This window comes from Kogia breviceps, chromosome 4, assembly GCF_026419965.1.
Source record: "Kogia breviceps isolate mKogBre1 chromosome 4, mKogBre1 haplotype 1, whole genome shotgun sequence".
NCBI classification, from domain to species: domain Eukaryota; kingdom Metazoa; phylum Chordata; class Mammalia; order Artiodactyla; family Physeteridae; genus Kogia; species Kogia breviceps.
In genome coordinates this window covers 76,333,697-76,353,065 of record NC_081313.1, presented here as the reverse complement: position 1 = coordinate 76,353,065, position 19,369 = coordinate 76,333,697, and the positions used below count along the sequence as shown (strand labels likewise).

At 38.7% G+C, this 19,369-nt stretch overlaps 1 protein-coding gene across 13 annotated transcripts in view; it reads left to right on the top strand.

The window, feature by feature from the left end:
- The window catches only part of MCTP1 (multiple C2 and transmembrane domain containing 1), a 540,048-nt gene that overhangs the window by 193,358 nt on the left and 327,321 nt on the right, over positions 1–19,369 (top strand). For 4 of the 13 annotated variants that reach the window (XM_067031368.1, XM_067031364.1, XM_067031365.1 and 1 more), the window contains exon 1: positions 5,984–6,522. The exons of 8 other annotated variants lie outside the window; for them this stretch is intronic. In XM_067031368.1, the coding sequence (XP_066887469.1) occupies positions 6,445–6,522 (78 nt within the window). In that variant the 5' untranslated portion in view covers positions 5,984–6,444. Of the gene's footprint in view, positions 1–5,977; positions 6,523–19,369 lie in introns of those variants that run through there. One more of the 13 variants, XM_067031367.1, reaches the window with a different exon arrangement.

Below are 19,369 nucleotides of genomic sequence, written 5' to 3'. Positions count from 1 at the left end.
ACTTTTGTCATCAAAGTAGTGATGTGCTCCAAGTTCCCTGCCCCATTGCCTTGCTCCGTGGCTCCTTCAGAAGCTGGGCAGCCACACCCAGGCAGCAGCACTCAAGGTGCAGGGTTCTCTACCTCTCCAGGTGGAAGGTCCCTTTAGGAGATAGCCCAGGTACAGATGGCACCAGGTAATCTGGTCTACCCTCTTTCGTTTAGATAAGAACCAGCAAAGATGGTGCCTGATTTGGCTTCTTATTTGCAACTGCAGTGGCAAGTGAGGAAGGGAGATTTTTTCCAGTGTGTTCTTTAGAATACTAGTTCTATGAAATCAGCATCCTATAATCAGATAACTTTGGGAAACATGGCATATTTTATCCCGTTTTGAATATTCACACTGGAGGCAAAAGGTAAACACTTTACAAGCTTAAAGTGGGGATACGTTAATATTCTTTAACCTGTTATTTCCCAAATAAATCCGTTTTCAAAATATGACCTATTCAGATTGTGGAACACACTTGGGAAACACAAATTAGACATTTTCCTCACTGACTGTGTGTCCTGGAAAAAGGGTGGTTTGGGAAATGTGAATTTGATGTTCCCTTGGGGTCTCTGTCCCTACAAGCCTCTCATAAAATGAGCTCAGTACTGAGTGTAAGGATAATTTTGACTTTGAGATTCTTCATCTCATTAAATAATACTGTTCAATAGCACCCAAGATGCTGTTTCTCTGAGCTGGTTGGATCACAAAAGAAGAGCGGCTCAGAGCAGGGAATGATAAACCTCTGAAGTGGGAGATGGAGAAAATTTCACAGAAATGCTCCTCAAGCTGCATCTGGAAGGACGTATTGGCATTTTCCCGGTGGATAAGAGCACATGCACAGAGGCATCCCTCAATGTAACAGTTCAGGAAACTGGTTAAAAACAAAAAGTGTCTTTGGAGTCTGAGGTGGAAACGGGCGTGGATGATGAACCAAGTCAACCCGGGTCAGCTCGTGCATGAAGTTCTTTCACTGCTATGCTGAGAAACTTGGCCTTCACCCTGTAGGGCAGTGATTCTTCAACCGGATGGTGCATCAGATTCACCAGGAATCTTTTCCAAACTGTGTACCCTATGCCCAAGCGATTCTGCTTCATTAGGTTATGGGTAGAGCTCAAGAACGTAAATTTTGGGGGCTTCCCTGGTGGCGCAGTGGTTGAGAATCCGCCTGCCGATGCAGGAGACACGGGTTCGTGCCCTGGTCCGGGAAGATCCCACATGCTGCGGAGCAACTAAGCCCGTGAGCCATGGCCGCTGAGCCTGTGCGTCCGGAGCAAAAAAAAAAAAGAACGTAAATTTTGGGAAAAGCACCCAGGTGATTCTATTGTACACTCTAAGTTGACAAAACGGGGCATCAAGAAATGGCATTAAGGAGAGGGATGCTGTAATTGGAATTTTGAAGACTTTGAGGAGGAAGGGTTGAGAGGAATGTTCCCAAAGGCAGGGAAACCATTTGGAGGCTGTTACACCAATTTGAGAAAAAAACAACTAGGAGAACAAAGGCAGTGATGTGGGAGGCAGATGAGGGACCACAGGTCTGGTCCAGATCTGATGCATAGTATTTGGTGGCTGACCAAATAACAGGTGTAAAAGGGAGTGTCTGGGTCCTTGGCTTGATGATGCTGACAACCAGGGCAGGAAACACTGAAGGGTATGCACCTGAGCTCCTGTTCATTCCTAGCTCTTCTTCCGCCTACAGCTTTGCTACCGTGTGGCACGTCTAGCTTGCGTCCACCTCTTAGCACTGTCATCTTCTTCCATAACTTTTCAACCATAAGACCTTCTGTGCAACTGAGCACCTCCTTGTTGAAAAGATACCAGAGAAGCCCTGATCTGATGGGAGAGCTGTCCTAGGACCAAGAGGGCACTTGAGGAAACATTTTGAGCATGGGAGTAGCCATTTGGGAAGATGTACGTGAATGGCGGATCTTTGTAGGAGAACTCACAGAGCACCCTGTGCTGTGAATCTAGTTGGGGCTGTGATCAGCCACTTCCCCACTCCATACTCAGTGAGGCTGAGGAAGCGGGGTTGGGTAAATGTGTAGAATAGTCACAAAATGCTTAATAAATAGGTACCCTCAGTCCTAAGTCAAGGGCTCCCAACCAAGCCTCAGCAGCAGAGAGAAGTTAAGCCATGAGTCTGGATGAAGAGAAAAACTAATGAAATGAGGAAGCTGAGATTCTGTTGAACAATCAAAGAATAGCTTTGGCAAGTGCTAAGATGTGAGCTTTGACCCCACCTCCGCCCAAGGCTAAAAAGAATTAAGAGGCTCCTGGCATGGGGCTTGGTGAACTTCCTGAGAAGCTCAGCTGTACAGTATAGCTGGGCCAGTGAAAAAGGTCCTGTGAGCTGTGATGTGAATGCAGGGTATTATGATGAGCTATCACAAGGAGCAGAAAAGGCCAGGTGGCACCAGGTTTGAGAGAGGCTCTCAATACATTCCCATGAAAACAGGTGGTAAGTGGAGTCCAGACTTGGAGCTAGAAGACCTGGGTTCAAATCCAGACCCCACTCTATACAGAATGTGTGATTTTGAGAACATTATTTGACATCTCTGGGCTTCAGTTTCCAACTTCAAAAATGAGAATAAAAATACCTTCTTTGGAACTAGCTAGCATAGGTTAGATACAGAGTATAATGTGGGCCCCCTCCTGCTGTCAATATTCCCACCTGATCAACGCCCGAGCCTTTTCGCAGTATCATAATTCAAGCATACACTAGTCTAGTGGTCTGTGGAGCAATCAATTCATGTGAGACAGTCTTGGGCAAAAATTGAAAAAGCCTGTACTATGCAAGGTGAATTTGACAGGAGGGTGGTTGATTAGAATCTTGTTTACAAGCTCTTGTTTATATTTCCTCAGCCTTATGTAATTTGTTTTGTTCAGTATTTAACGGAACTAGGGTTAGACGGATAGGACTTAATGTACTGCAGAACTGACAGGATGCTTCTTAATACTGATTTTACTAGAACATAAGAGCAACTAGTCAAACTATGTTTCTAGATGAGGTGAGGGGAATGGGGTCCATTGGTGCCTCCAGAACCAAAGCCAAAATATGCTTAGCATCAGTATGCCAACCGACCTCCAAGCATAACACAACACACACATGGCTGGGGGAGGCGGGAGAGACAGAGAGAGAGAAGGAAAATTGTAATGAATAGTCTCATATTAGAGTCTCTGAGAAATCCAATTGTTAAGAAACCTGTATATCAGTTAAACTTGTTTACGCTAAAGGAAGACTTGTTTTTCTCATGGACCTATTAAAATTTCTCTAGCAGTTTTTCTGTATAAAAATACTGGAAAAGAGTACAAATAGATGAACTTTCAGAAGTATGTATTTCTACCCATCCTGATTTCTCAGAAGTTCAGCAGAGAAGGAAAATATAAAATTCACCTTTCATATGATTGCCAGTTTTTTTTTTTTTTAGACTTTCTTTTTTTTTTTTTTTTCGGCACGCGGGCCTCTCACTGTTGTGGCCTCTCCCATTGCGGAGTAGGCTCCGGATGCGCAGGCTCAGTGGCCACGGCTCACGGGCCCAGCCGCTCCGCGGCATGTGGGATCTTCCCGGACCAGGGCACGAACCCGCGTCCCCTGCATCGGCAGGCGGATTCTCAACCACTGCGCCACCAGGGAAGCCCCTGATTGCCAGTTTTTAATTAAAATCTAGTAAATATTTTATTTAAGATGGTCTCATTTATGTGATCATGGATGTCTTTCTGATTTTTAGACGCAATGGTCTGTTCAGTGGCCACAATCCCATAGGGTGAAACCTCAAACCTAAAAGGGCCTGTGTAGTCACATGCGATTCACTGGTTGTTTCAGTGCATTCCTCTCCATGCATTCAAGGGTGCAAAAATATTTTTTGAGAGCCTTTGTGCCAGATACTGTGGGGACACATTTAGCAGATAAAATGAACACAATGTATACCAACAAGAGGTTTTAATCACTCTCACGCGTATCAAATTATAAGCTGTACTGAGTGCCATTAGATAAAATAGATGATGATAGAGTATAATAGGGGAAGTTAATTTAGATTATGGGCTCAGGGAAGTTGACTCTGAGAAAATGACTTTTAAGCTGAGACTGGAGATGTGTAGAATTAATTTTGGTTTCCCATGAGCTTTAAAAACTTTTTATTTTTTATTGGAGTATAGTTGATTAACAATGTTGTGTTAGTTTCAGGTGTACAGCAAAAGAGATTCAGTTAGACATATACATGTATCTATTCTTTTTCAAATTCTTTTCCCTTTTAGGTTATTACAGAATATCTAGCAGAGTTCCCTGGCTACTGTATAAGTAGGTCGTTGTTGGTTATCTATTTTGTATACAGTAATGTGTATATGTCAATCCCAAACTCCCAATTTATTCCTCCCCAACACCTTTTCCCCTTTGATAACCATAAGTTTTTATTCCAAGTCTGTGAGTCTGTTTCTGGTTTGTAAATAAGTTCATTTTTGTCATTTTTTTAAGATTCCACATATAAGTGATAGCATGTGATATTTGTCTCTCTGTCTGCCTTATTTCACTTAGTATGATAATCTCCAGGTCCAACCATGTTACTGCAAATGGCATTATTTCATTCTTTTTAATGGTTAATATTCTATTGTATATATGTGCACATCTTCTTTATCCATTCCTCCGTCGATGGACGTTTAGGTTGCTTCCATATCTTGCCTATTGTAAACAGTGCTGCAGTGAACATTGGGGTGCAGGTATCCTTTTGAACCATGATTTTCTCTGGATACGTGCCCAGGAATGGGATTGCAGGATCATATGACAGCTCTAGTTTTAGTTTTTTAAGGAACCTCCATACTGTTCTCCATAGTGGCTGTATCAATTTACATTCCCGCCAACAGTGCAAGAGGGTTCCCTTTTCTCCACACCCTCTCCAGCATTTATTATTTGTAGACTTTTTGATGATGGCCATTCTGACTGGTGTGATTTTTAAGTGTGTGAGGATAAGAGAAAACTATGTTAGGTACCAAGCACAGTGTTTGTTACAAAAGATTGCTGGGAGATTCAGATCCACTCTGTCTCCTAATCAATGAATATCAAGCCAGACTCTAGAGACCAGCTGGTGGGCTGCACATGCTGCCCTCAGTTCTGGATTTGGGGAGAAAGTCCCAGGTTATCTGTGGACCCACTTGGCTCCACAGGCTTTCTGATTAGCCTTCACTGAGCATATGCTCTGAGTGAATTTCTGCACAAATCTTCTTTACTCAACATTTCTCTGCAAAGATGAGCATCCTGTTTCTCCCTTCCCCTGCATTCCTGTTCATCCAGTTTGGCTGTGGTTCTCTGTCTCCTCTCCTTGAGAATACGTTCATCTCCTGGAGCCCCAGCCCCATGGAACTTCCCTTGAGCCAAGACACTGCCATGTTCCCAATGAGGATTGTCAGCCTGTTGCCCTTCCACCCCCCCCTCCAGACCACCTTAACCAGGTCATACCCTTCCAGTGCAGTCCATAGTTGCATAGTTAAAATCAGAATGAGCTTTATCTGCCCCCTAGACTTTGTGGTCCCTGCTTCTGCACTGACTCCTGGGGGGATGGGACTAATGCTGCATGAGTTCACCAAGCCACAGCCCAGGCCTGCCTTTCCTCTCGCCCACAGCCAGCCTTCCCTTGATGATCCTGCCTTGAACACAGCCCAAACCCTGTGCGTAACTGGTGAGATCTCAGAGTTGCTCCCTGGGCGCAGCAGTACAGGACAACTCCCAAGGCAGAGGGGATGGTAGCAGTGCTTCTATTGGGATCAGACCACAGTGGGCTTGCCTGAGGAGAATGATACCATCCTCTGGAGTGGGCTTGAAGTGGACTGGGTTTGAATTCATTGTCAGAGGATCCAAGAGTAATTATGAAGTAACCAGAGTTACTGTGGAGGCTGGGAGGTTTGGAGCTCCCTAAAGATATTCCCCAATCTGCACTGCAGGATTGGAGTCCCCCTAACAGAGGAGAAAGGAACTAGAGGAGGCTGGAGCACGCCTTGCTGCCCGGAGTCATCAAAGGGCCGGGCACTGCAGCAGCAGAGAGAGCAGGCGCATTTCCAGAAGCATTGCTACAGCACCTGTTCTCTCCTCGGGCGAGATGCACAGCTGGGTTTCAGAATATCACCAGAGCAGCTGGCTTGTGACCACAGACCCTAGTGGGGCTTTCATGGATGAGATGTTGGCAGATGTGTAAGAAGACAACTTAGATGCTGATCGGAGAGTGCTTTGATGTGGGTGTGAAAATGACAGGCTCCACCACAGAGAACAGGAAGACAGTTCTGCCTCTCTTTGTGGTTTCTGAGGTTTGTGGTTTTAAGGCTACTAGGACCACTTACAGGAAACGTTGTTCTTTTGTTTTTCTGTCTGAAACACCGGCAACAGTGAAGAGCCAAAAGGCAGGGGGCTCCAGGAAGAGCAGACTTTGAAAAAGGATGCCTTTGCTGCTCTTACACGTGTTTCCTATTTCCAGATACAGACATAGACACGCATATCAGATTCTACCCTTGCAGGTAAGGCACCTGGCTGTGTCATCAAAATGTAGCATATTTCCATATATTTTATTCTGTTAAAAAAAAAAGCCTATGCTTTCAAGCCTGGGTTGACTAAGGGAAGGTCCTTATTAACAGTTCCTTTATTGTTTAATGTGATCAGCTTGATTTCTGCATGGAAGACCCCACAAAGCCAGTGAAAACTGTGATCTGAAAAGTTAGGAATGCATAAAAATGCTTATGCTATGTGAACTTCTAAACGATTTTATGCTCAGTTTCTGCTATATCTGTTTCTATTCAGTGACCTACCAAAAATATGGCAGAGCTCTTGCTATTGCATTAATGCATTCTCTATCACACCACCCCTTTCTTTCTGAGCAATCATAGTGGGCGATGAGAAAAATAGGACAAGTTTGAGAGAAAATGGGTGGCTATACAAAAGACAAGTACATTTCTTTGGCTGTCAAAATTAGCTATGAAAATTAAGATTGAGAACATCTGTCTTAATTATGTATGTAGCACAGACTGTTCTGTTGTTTCAGTCTCTCTCAGAAAAAAAAAAGAAAGAAAAGTTACCTGCTAGTCTCTCATGATCTTCTCCTAAGTCTAATTCGCTTTTGGCTATAAAATGCTACTGTTGATATTAACTAATGTTCTTATGTGCAAATATGTAAAATGTTTGCAATTCCTTTTGCAGACCCTGTATTGTAAGGTTGGAAAGGACAGACTAAATACAGTAATCATACATTTCAAAATAGAAATGACTACCAAAGTGTGTTAGCTCGGTATTTAATTAGGCATAGAAGCTTTAATTTTTGACCCAGTTGTGAAAACCATACTAATGCAAACTGATATCAAGAAAGCTGCTGGGAATAGCAAAGGAAATGGAAGTGAACTAAGGAGAAAACAGATCCTGACCCACCAGGCAGTTGAAGGCTTGATATATTTACCATTCACTAAATGTCCTCAGAATACTAGACACCACAGAAAACTAACCCATAGAGCTGCTAGGGCTTGTGCACCTGCCACCTGCCACTGAGGCTGTTGACATATTAAACTACAACCCTCCTGTTTTTGTGTTTCCTTTACTTTCCTTTTTAAGAATGATTGTGGCCAAATTCCTGTATTTACTGTCCCTTAGAATTAGATGTTTACTTTCCTCTTCTGTCAACATTCCTTCTCTCTCTCTCCCCCCTCCCTTGCCTTTCCCTGTCCGCTTGCTGTGAATTAAATCTATTTTCTCTGGTTGGGTATTTCTTAGGGGGAAACCTACCCAAGATATTATCTCTGTCTTTGAGAAACTTACAGTCAAATGTGGCTCAGTTCACTTTCTAGTCTTGCTGAATGTATTGTTCATTTTAACTTGATTTGAATATAATAATAATAAATTTAATAGAATAGAATAATTGCCTCTTTTTTCTGTATCAAAAAAGAAAGATCTTATTGAAAGATCAAATTAATTTAATGATTTATGTTTGAAATTGAGGTTAAGAAATAGATTGCTTAGTTTATTATAACAATATATATTTAAAATACTTAAAAATATATGTAAATATAGGTTAATAATAAATATAGGTTAATAATAAATATAGGTTAATAATAAATATACCTTAGCTTATTTTTGCATAACAATTTTATTTTTCAGCAAGTTATTAATTTATATATTATTTGTAGATCCTTTTGAATTTTCTATAGAGAAAATTTGTGAATAATGTCACTTTTATTTCTTCCTTTCCAAATCATATATTTTGTATTTTGTTTTCATCTTCACTGCTGTGGTCAGGACTTTGGTAAAACATTGAGTTGAAGTGATGGTAAGGGGTATCCTGTCTTTCTTGCAATCTGAAAGGAAAAGGTTTAATTTCTACTGTAGATAACAATGATATGTGTTAATTACTTTTATCAGATTAAGAGATTTGCTGGCTTGCAAGATTTTTTAAAATTATTAGACATTAAATTTTATGAAATGTTTTTCCTATATGTTTTGAGATAATCATATGAATTTTGCCTTTAATTACCTAATTGGTGAATTATATTAATTGGTTTTCTGATAGTAACCCACTTTCACATTCATAGAATAAGCCCATCTTGGTTATAATGTTTTATCTTTAATATACATTGCTGGATTTAGTTTACTAATATTTTGTTTGGAATTTTTGCATATACATTTGTGAGTGAAATTGGCCATATTTTTTTCTTTCTTGCAATTGCTGTGTCAAATTTTGGCATTAAGTTATTGGCCTCAAAGAGTTGATAATTTTTTTTATACTCTGGTATAATCTGTATAACACTGAAATGATTTTTTAGATATAGGAAGATTATAATTATGGATAACATTTGTTAAATAGTTTTAGTTATGTTCAAGTTTTCTAGCTCTTGAATTAGTTTTAATAGATGATATTTTTAGATATAAGTCCATTTTATGTAAACTTCAAAATAATTGACAAAATGTATGTATTGTTTTGTTTTGTGGGAAATGCAGAAGCAGTAAAAATTTTAAAGCAGAAAAATGGCACAGTATTCAGAGATGTTATGCAAGATGAGCTGGATCAGGACTGAAAAACTGTAACTCTTTATTGGTCAGAAATTTAAATGGCAACTGTTAAAGTCATGTTTGAAATAGTCATACTTAGCTTCATAAACATCTCAACCATTAACAAAATGATTGAATCTGTTGCTCACTTTTAACTCTGTAAGATTTCCTATAAGATGGTTGTCTGTTGGTTTATTAAATGCCCAGTCATACTTTAAAGGGAAGTTCTGTGGGTAGTTCTATATTCCATTCTTATACGTCATACTAGTGTACCTATGAGCCTTTGTATATGGCTCTAACTCAAAGTTTCTCTGAGTTCATTGAACCCCTGGTGGGCCTTGAACATTCTCCACATGGACTGAGAACTCATCCAAAATGCCAAATTATTGTATTTGTTCTTAGGGTCAAATGGCATTCATTCTTATGTACACATATAGGGTATTTACTAGTACCCCACTGAGTGATTTATTGATTTCTAAAATTTGGTATTTGTTAATAAATGTAACATTATACAGATTCTAGGGATACAAAATCAGTAGAATCCAAGGAAGTCCAGTTGTCACACCACAACTGGCAGCATTGTGTAGCTCCTATTGCGTACACACATAAAGAGTCAGAATCTTCACAGATTTCTGGATTAAGGGTTGTTAACAGTGTATCATTAGTGCCATTTTTAGGTGATTGTGTCTCTCAGTTACAGCTATTTTTATGTAAACTATCATCAGTTTCGCTTCACTATTAATTCCATTTGCTGTGGATTATCTGGTTAACCTTATAGTATGTAGATTGCACACACATATGTGTGTGTATATATATATAAACAGTTGTTTGGAGCCACTAATTCCAATGGCCAGACCTTAAGGCACGTGTTGTAGTTTGAATATGAACAATTCATACATTTAGTACTAAAGCAGATGTTTATACAGTTTGATTAGTTGTGATGTTTCATTGTTATCACAGTCTTTCTTACACCTCCGTCTCCCTGTCTCCCACTGGAAAATGGAAATTGGTGGGGTAGGGTGGCTGTGGGGTTATTTACTTTTTATAATTGGGCTGAGATAACAACCTTTTGTGGATTACTCATTAGAGGACTCCAGGGGTAAACATTCTATAAAACATGGAAGCAGTCATGAGAGAACATCCTGCGTTGAAAATTATTTTCTATTGTCTCTTAAGAAATACAGACTAAATGAACATTTCCTTGTTTCCTATTTCCAGAAGTGAGACTTCTTCTGGAATTAACCTCTCTGCTAATGTATAATCTTTTGCTTTTGGCAAAGAAGGTGAGAATCTTGCAGCTTAGTATTTCTTTAAAAGAATGAATAGCCACATCAGCACCACTGATGAGTTTGCTGTAATAGAAACAGTTCACAGAAGGGAGAGTACAGTGAAAGGGAAATAGAAACAAAAAAGAAAAACGGAAGATCCCTGAGCTCTGGTGTTTGAAGGTCGGATGTCAGCTTTCCCAGCACAGTGCTCTTCTACAGGGTCACCCACACGCATGTCCTCTTTATTCATCTGTGAATGTTGAATCCATCATTTCTCTATGGACATTGGGGAAACTTGTTTTGAAAATTATGCAAGGAAAGTTCCTATTCAAAGATCAATTCCTAGACTCAGAAATAATAAGAAAACATTGTCCTGACAATCACCGTCATTTGCAGTGCATATTAGGATATATTTCTGCATGCCTATTTGAATATGCTTGGATTTTTCTGGCTTAGAATTTGTAATTATTGAAATTAACGCAGTTGCCAGAAGGATCTGTGGGGACTGTTCAGGTTTTTTTTTGACCTGTCTTATGCTGAAGGGACTCTCGGATGCGTTCAAAATACCAGCCTCTCATTCATGTTCCTGCTGCTTAGCTGATTTCCACATCCATAAAGGAAGCTGGATCTTAGCATGGGGAGGGAACTTTGAAGCTCTTTTCTTGTATCTTAAACTGGAGTGCATGCTACTCTGAACCTAGAGATTGAGATACTACCAACTAAGAGTTGAAAGTCAGAGTAAGTTTTGGACCCAAATAAGCTACAGTACATCAAGGCATTAACTGTGATGGGTTTTCCCAGCATCTTTTTTTTTTTTTAAATCAAAATATATACTCTTCAATACAAAACATAAAGGTCACTCGTGGATTCTCTAAAATCTTGCTTGAGTAAAATTTTTAATATTATAAACACATCAGAGGCTGAAAAAATCAGTTATTGTAAAAAATAAATAATACTTAATAAGTGCCATGACCAAACCCCATTCATTGATCACATTGGTGGAAACGGTCATTCTTGAATCCAAATCTCATGTCTGTTGATTGCTTTGCTTCCCATTTTAACTATGAACTTGCTAACTACTAGCTGGGGCAAGTAACATAAACTCTCTTAACCTCAGGTTCCTTATTAGAAAACAGGGTGATTATAGTGAGGAAGACCACAGGCTCTGGAGTTCACCTGCAATTGTAGCCCAGTCTCCTGCCCCTCAATTGCAGCTACTCAATCCGAGGCACGTTGGCCTCTGTATGACTCAGTGTCCTCGTGTGTCAAACGTTGATCACCATAAAACAGCCTCCTGTGAGTTTCAAATGGGACAGCGAATGCCAAGCACTTAACACGGTGCCTTCCACAAAGAAAGCATTCAATAAATATTTGTTATTAAAAACAACCTTGAAGAGGATTTGTGGAAATACATTGGATGTGCATTGGAAGCAAAAAGGCCATGTATAAAGGCAGATCAAGGGAATCTTTTACCATTATGACTTTGAAAACCTACTTCCATTTGTAAGAATTCTCTAATTTTTTCCCTGATTTATCTGTTTCATCAATAGTTGTTCTGCCTTTGATTCATCAGCCCCACACTTTTTTAGTCTTTTCTTTTTCTGTATTTGGCATAAAAGGGGAAAAGAAAGATGTCAGAGAGTCACTGTGGCTGTATTTATATCAGCCCAACTTCCATGACTGGCATGTTCCCATCATTTCCCAATGGAGTTGCCAGATGATCAAAGACCTTACTGACCTTTCGCTGGGAATTAAGAGTACAGAAACAAGCATAGGTTAAGGATAGAGTCTTCTTTAAACTCTGTTTTAATATATCATCTGGAATTCTGCATAGAACAAAGTCATTCTGGATAGACCCAGAAACTACCAACAGAGGGCAATGACTTTGATATACCTGCAGATGTGGCAGTGTTTTTTTTTTTTTTTTTAATTGTTTTCATCCTTCTGAGTTTAGCAGTAAATTATGCTCTGCAAGGCTCTTTATTAGAAGTTAGGGTGCATTTTCCAACAAATAATTTTACGACTAATGAAAAACTTGCTAGAAGTCGGAAGCTCACAAGTCTGCTTAACCCACTGATTATTAAAAGTATGCTGGTGAGGGTCTCACAGCTCTGCAGAAGCTGGTCACCCAGAATGGCAGAGGTGCCCTGCTGCATGGGATGGGTTCTTCCCTCCTTCGTTTCCATTTGGTAGCAGGCAGATTAGGTGCCCCTCCAGCTTCAGGAACCTGGAATAGATGTTCCAAAGAGACAGAGATGAGAAAGGGGAGAGGAGTGTGCCTGATGGCTCTAGAAACCAAGGAGCGAGAGAACGGGTCAAGCATAAGCAGAGAAGAGCCGGGGCTAAGGACCCGTGGCCTGCAAAGCATACTTCTTGTTTCCAAACTAACCCCTTGAAGGTCTCTTTTCTGTCCCAACAAAGATCCTAGGGTTGAGCTACATACTTCCTATTCCACTGCCCTCAATTTGTTGCTTTTGACTATGATTTCTGTACATCTTGGGTTCACACAATAGAATAGTCTCTCTCTCAATTTCCCTTCTCCTTTGCCTTTTGAGAAAGTGTGAGGGATTTTAGTCCAAGTGATAAAAGAAAGCTGACTAGAAATAAAGTGTTCTTATTATGTTTAGCCTTCCCACACCCCATACCGTGACTACTATCACCACTCTCCAGATCTATTCTTTCTCACCTCTCCTCTCCTTTACACTTCAACCTGCTGGAGACAAGGTTCCAATAATAAAACTTAGGGCAGACAATGGACTCAACTGAGATTTCTGCAACTTTTCAGAGAATAATCTTAACGCAAGTCTTTCATGCATATGGTGACAAGCATGTTTCTGAGCCCCTGGATCCCAGTGAAGATGGTGGCCCTAGACCTGAGGGCCTAAGATAGGAGCTGGAGATGTTGTTGAGTGGGCCAGACTGAGGTCAAAGAACTATGCATTTTTTAAGAAAAGAGCATCAAAGAGACTAGAGCGTATTGCTCTCCTGATTCCCTGAAAACGTTGTTTGGAGTTGTCCCTGGGGTGAAGTAAAAGGAGGAATAAATTGTCCCTGGTGGCAGGAAGCTCTGCAACAACAAGAGGCATGAGGAGAGAAGGGAACATTCCCACAATCCTTCTCTACATGGAAATCTTTTATCCCCACCCTTGCATTTATTTTTATATACATCTACGTTGCAGTAGTGTATTTTAAGTTTGCATAAGGCTTAATTTCCAAAGTACTTTCCCAAGCAGTATTTCATTTGAACCTCATAATAGTTGTAAGGTGGGCAAAGGAGGTCTCAAGAGCCCTGTTTTATTGAAGAAAAAAAAGGTCCAGAAAGATTGAGTTACCAAAGGTCTTGTACAGAGTGTGCAGTACAGATCTGGGCCTGAAATTCAATTATTCATTCACAGTTTTCCCTTCACATTAGAATTCTTCCTCATAGTACTGATTTTGACTCATGGGATTAGCAAAAATACAATAATATGAAAATACAGTAAATTTAAATGTTTTGTGTTTCATGAAAATCTTTAAAAGTAAAATCTGAACAATACAACAGATTATACTAAAGCAGGAATGTGTTTTCCTTCAGTAATTCTTCTTTAACATTGTACTCATATTAAATTCTATTGTTTTCTAGGAATCAACCATAAATAATTTATGTATTTGAATTATTCAGAAGAGATTTAACAGAATAAGAGAAAAGAGCTGAAGCTAATTCATTCTGTTAGACTACAAATGGCAAACGAAAGGTTGTAAAAATTGCTGGGTTGAAAATTATTTCACTCTGAACGCTGATTTATCTCAAGAAGCCTGGTTTTACTCTGTAATGTAAACACAGTTAGTAGAAATCAAGTTACTCTTTTATTATAAACAAGCCTGTAATCATTGGAATAAATCCCATGAAATAGAGTAGACAATAAATGTTGTTCAGGGATGATTATTTAGTTTATTATAGTTGATTTACAATGTTGCATTAGTTTCAAGTGTACAGCAGATGATTCAGAGATAGACAGATATCTCTATATATCTATACCTATCTATATATCTATATCATTTTCAGATTATTTTCCCCTATAGGTTATTATATAACATTGAGTATAGTTCCCTGTGCTATACAGTAGGTCCTTGTTGGTTATCTCTTTTATATATAGAAGTATGTGTATATGTTAATCCTAAACTCCTGATTTATCCCTCCTTGCTTTCCCCTTTGGTAACCATAAGTTTGTTTTCTATGTCTGTGGCTCTATTTCTGTTTTGTAAATAAGTTCATTTGTGTCTTTTTTTTTTTAGATTCCACATATAAGTGATATCATATGATACTCGTCTTTCTCTGTCTGCCTTACTTCACTTAGTATGGTAATCTCTAGGTCCATTCATGTTGCTGCAAATGGCATTATTTCACTCTTTTTTATGGCTGAGTAATATTCCATTGTCTGTATATATCACATATTCTTTATCCATTCACCTGTTGATGGACACTTAGGTTACTTCCATGTCTTGCCTATTGTAAATAGTGCTGCTATGAACATTGGGGTGCACATATCTTTTCAAATTCGAGTTTTCTCCATATAAATGCCCAGGAGTGGGATTGCAGGGTCTATGATAGCTCTAGTTTTAGTTTTTTAAGGAACCTCCATACTGTTCTCCATAGTGACTGTACCAAATTACATTCCCACCAACAGTGTAAGAGGGTTCCTTTTTCTCCACACCCTCTGCAGCATTTATTATTTATAGACTTGTTGATGATGGCCATTCTGACTGGAGTGATCACCCCACTCACCATTAAGGAATAAATAGACTAAATGCTAAGAAAAAAATTACACCCACAGTATGAATAAATCCTTGATAATTCACTTAAGTAGGAAAATTATATCCATTTTTGATATTTTAAAATGTTATTTTGATAACACACATTTTACCTAGATTATATACTTCAAAACCTTAGGTAAGAAACCCTGAAATATAACTACAAAATCACTGATAGTTTACCTACCATGATCTGATTTTCCCCAGCACGTTTTTCTTAAATGTTTTTCTACCTGCACTTCTGTAAAATTTCATGTTAAAAAGACATGCCTGCAATGAGAGAATTTGAAAATGCATTAATGAGATTTTAAGTATAAGCATTCTTCAAGTGTATGTATTAAGAACTAATAATTCCCTTCAGCTAAAACATTGAATATGTGAAAACTCAAGTTAACAAAGAAATTAATATATTCACAATTTCATGTAATATTCCAAGTCATGTACAATTTACTTCCACTCTTTTGTTGGGTAACACTGACTTTTATATTTTGATTGATGTCAAATATATACCATGAAATATGTAGTGTGTATAATATGTGGATAAATATTCACATAGGCATTTATTTTCATTTCTATTTAACATAATTTATATTGCTTTTAAATTGGTGGGTAACATATTAACCTTGTCATCAAAATATTAATTTTTATTATAGGCAATGATAATAGCTACTGCTTATTCATTGCTTATAAACCAGGCACTGTCCTAGCTTCTTTTCGTATATTGCTTCTAGTTATCTCCCAAACCCTGCCCAGTAGATACTATTGATCCTACTTTACAAGTGAGGAAACTGAGGGAGGTCTAGTGATTTTAAGTAACTTACTGAAGGGGATACGACTAGTATTTGGCCGAGGCAAGATTTAAACCTACATCTGTCCATCTCCAAAGCCAGTACCTTTTCCATCATACCGCATTGCTTCTTAGGAACATGCAAAAAGGCATGATAAACTAATACTGCCCATGAGATGATAGCCATTCTGGCCAGTGTGAGGTGATACTTCATTGTAGATTTGATTTACATTTGTCTAATAATTAGTGATGTTGAGCATCTTTTCATGTGTCTGTTGGACATCTGTATGTCTTCTTTGGAGGAATGTCTATTTAGGTCTTCTACACATTTTTTGATTGGGTTTTTTTTTTTTTTGATATTGAGCTGTATGGGCTCTTTGTATATTTTTTATACTAATCCTTGTTGGTTCCATCATTTGCAGATTATTTTCTCCCATTCTGTAGGCTGTCTTTTTGTTTTGTTTTAAAAGCTTTTGTTTTAAAAGCTTTTGCTGTGCAAAAGCTTTTAAGTTTAATTAGCTCCCATTTGTTTGTTTTTTCTTTTATTTCCATTACTCTAGGAGATGGATCCAAAAGAATATTGCTGCGATTTATGTCAGAGAGTGTTCTGCCTATGTTTTCCTTTAAGAATTTTATACTATCCAGCCTTACACTTAGGTCTTTAATCCATTTTGAGTTTATTTTTGTATATCATGTTAGAGAATGTTCTAATTTCATTCTTTTACATGTAGCTGTCCAGTTTTCTCAGCACCACTTATTGAAGAGACTGTCTTTTCTCCACCATATTCTTGCCTCCTTTGTCATAGATAATTGACCGTAGGTGCTTGGGTTTATTACTGGATTCTCTATCCTGTTCCATTGATCTCTATTTCTGTTTTTGTGCCAGTACCATAGTGTCTTTATTACTGTAGCTTTGTAGTATAGTCTGAAGTCTGGTAGCCTGATTCCTCCAGCTCCATTCTTCACAAGGATCTCTTGTGTTTTCATACAAATTTTAAAGTTTTTTGTTCTAGTTCTGTGGAAAATGCCATTGGTACTTTGATAGGGATTGTAGATTGTGTTGGGTAATATGGCCATTTTAACAATATTGATACTTCTAATCCAAGAACAAGGTATATCTTTCCATCTGCTTGTGTTGACTTCAGTTTCTTTCATCAGCATCTTACAGTCTTCAGAGTACAGGTCTTTTGCCTCCTTAGGTAGGCTTATTCCTAGGTATTTTATTCTTTTCGTTGTAATTGTAAACGGGATTGTTACCTTAATTTCTCTTTCTTATATTTTCTTATTAATGTATAAAAATGCAACAGGTTTCTATACATTAATTTTGCACCCTGAAACTTTACTGAATTCATTCATGAGCTCTAGTTTTCTGGTAGTGTGTTTAGGGTTTCAATGTATAGTATCATGTCATCTGCAAACAGTGACAGTTTTACTTCTTCCTTTCTGATTTAAATTCCTTTTATTTATTTTTCTTCTCTGATTGCTATGGATAGGGCTTCCCAAACTGGGTTGAATAAAAGTGGTGAGAGTGGGCATCGCTGTCTTGTTCCTGATCTTAGAGAGAATGTTTTCAGCTTTTCACCATTGAGTACGATGTTAGCTGTGGGTTTGTCATATATGGCTTTTATTATGTTGAGTTATGTTCCCTCTGTGCCCACTTTCTGATGATTAAAGGAATGCTGGCAGAGAAATCCTGAGCTAGGCAATGGGTGGTCATCTCAGCAGGTGGGTAGACTCACTGTCACAGAATTGGGTGACTGTTGGGGATCCACCCTGCATATTTGGATTCATGTGCTAGGCTATAGTTGCTAAGTAACTGGGGATTCTGTAGGGTCTCAGTCTTTGAGAATCTGGAGTACTGAGAAGGTACAGAGCCTCACGCCTGGGATGGGATTGGATAAGATGAGGGTACAAGGCATGCTTTGTCTGAAGCAATTAGCCCAGAGTCCAGTTCCTGGTATCATAGTTTTAAAAAAAAGACAATGGAATGCTGGTGTGATGCATGTTAATGTTTCTTAGAGCCGCTGTAGCACAAAATAAATGGTTTAAGCAATAGAAATTTATCATCTCAAAGGTCAGAGACTTGGAAGTCTGAGATCAAGGCATCAGCAGAGACATGCTCCTTCTCAAATCACTAGGGAAGGCTCTGTTTAGGCCTCTCTCCTAGATTCTGATAGTTCCTTGGCTTGTGTCAGCATAACTCCAACCTTCACATGGTGTTCTCCTTGTGTGTATCTCTGTGTCTGAATTCCCCCCTTTTTATAAGGACACTCCAGGAAATATGGTTGCCAGATAAAATATAAGAATCCCAGCTAAATTAGAATTTCAGATAAACAACAAATATCCCTTTTTAGTATAAGTATTTCCCAAATATTGCACAGGAAATGCTTATTCCAGAATATTATTTATTTATCTGAATTATTTATTTGAAATTCCAGTTTAGCTGGGCATCCTTTTTTTTTCCCCTAAATCTGGCACCTGCCTAAATATCATATTGCTTGTGTCTTTTTCAGCTGTAAATGATAATTTAACCCTAATGCTATGGGACAGCACGTCTCCCAGATGTTTCTTTGGTGGCATAAGGACTGCCACATCATTTAGGTGGCTGCCAAAGAGTTCTTGGGGGAGAGGGTCACCTGGAGCTGTGCTTACTCTCCATCTCCCTGAGGGCCTAAAGAGGAAACACTGAAGATATTTTTCAAATGTTTATTTTGAACTTGAATATTCTTTGTTTATACTGTATTTAATCAGATTTTGATCCACGTGACTTAGGGGAGAAGATAAGGTGACAAGGGAGCTTTTATAACATGCCAGCCATGGCTAAGCTACTTTGTCCATTTTCAGGTGGGATTAGGTGAAGGGAGGTTTATTCTTTTTGGTTCTTTTGTTCTACTTGCTCTTAGAGCTGGTGTTGATTTGATGATTTTGAAAATAGCATCTTTGTGCATTATGGTAAAGGACATCATCATTAGATAATGATTAATGAATTGTTGAAAATCAGAAGATTGATAAGTGAGGTAATAAATTTCTTTTTACCAGGAGAATTATTTAAATAAAGAAGAGATTACCACCCTCCTCGGAGTCCAGTCTTTTCATAACCACTATTCTGCATTTTAGCCTTTTTAGTTTTTGTGCCTCTGGGTGCAGTTTTATCCTTCTTTCTCTTTCTCATGTGGTATTATTTCATTTACTTAAATGACTTCAGTGTAAGTTTTTAGCCTTTATGATATTCCAAATTTTTATTTGTTCACCTGAGGTCTCTGCTTCAACAAACTTTGCTCTTATTAGTGGGCAGTAATACAAACCTCAAAAGTGTTTTGGCACTGACTCTGAGGTTGTTTTCCTTGAATGAGAGGCAAATGTTATGAAACTTAATGGGAAATGCTAACTCCAGAAGTGTCTTGCTGACATCTATTTATTTTGCCCAGAAATGAGCTAATGTTGAGACTCCGCATGATGAGCTCCTCACACTTGAGCTTGGAGAGGAAG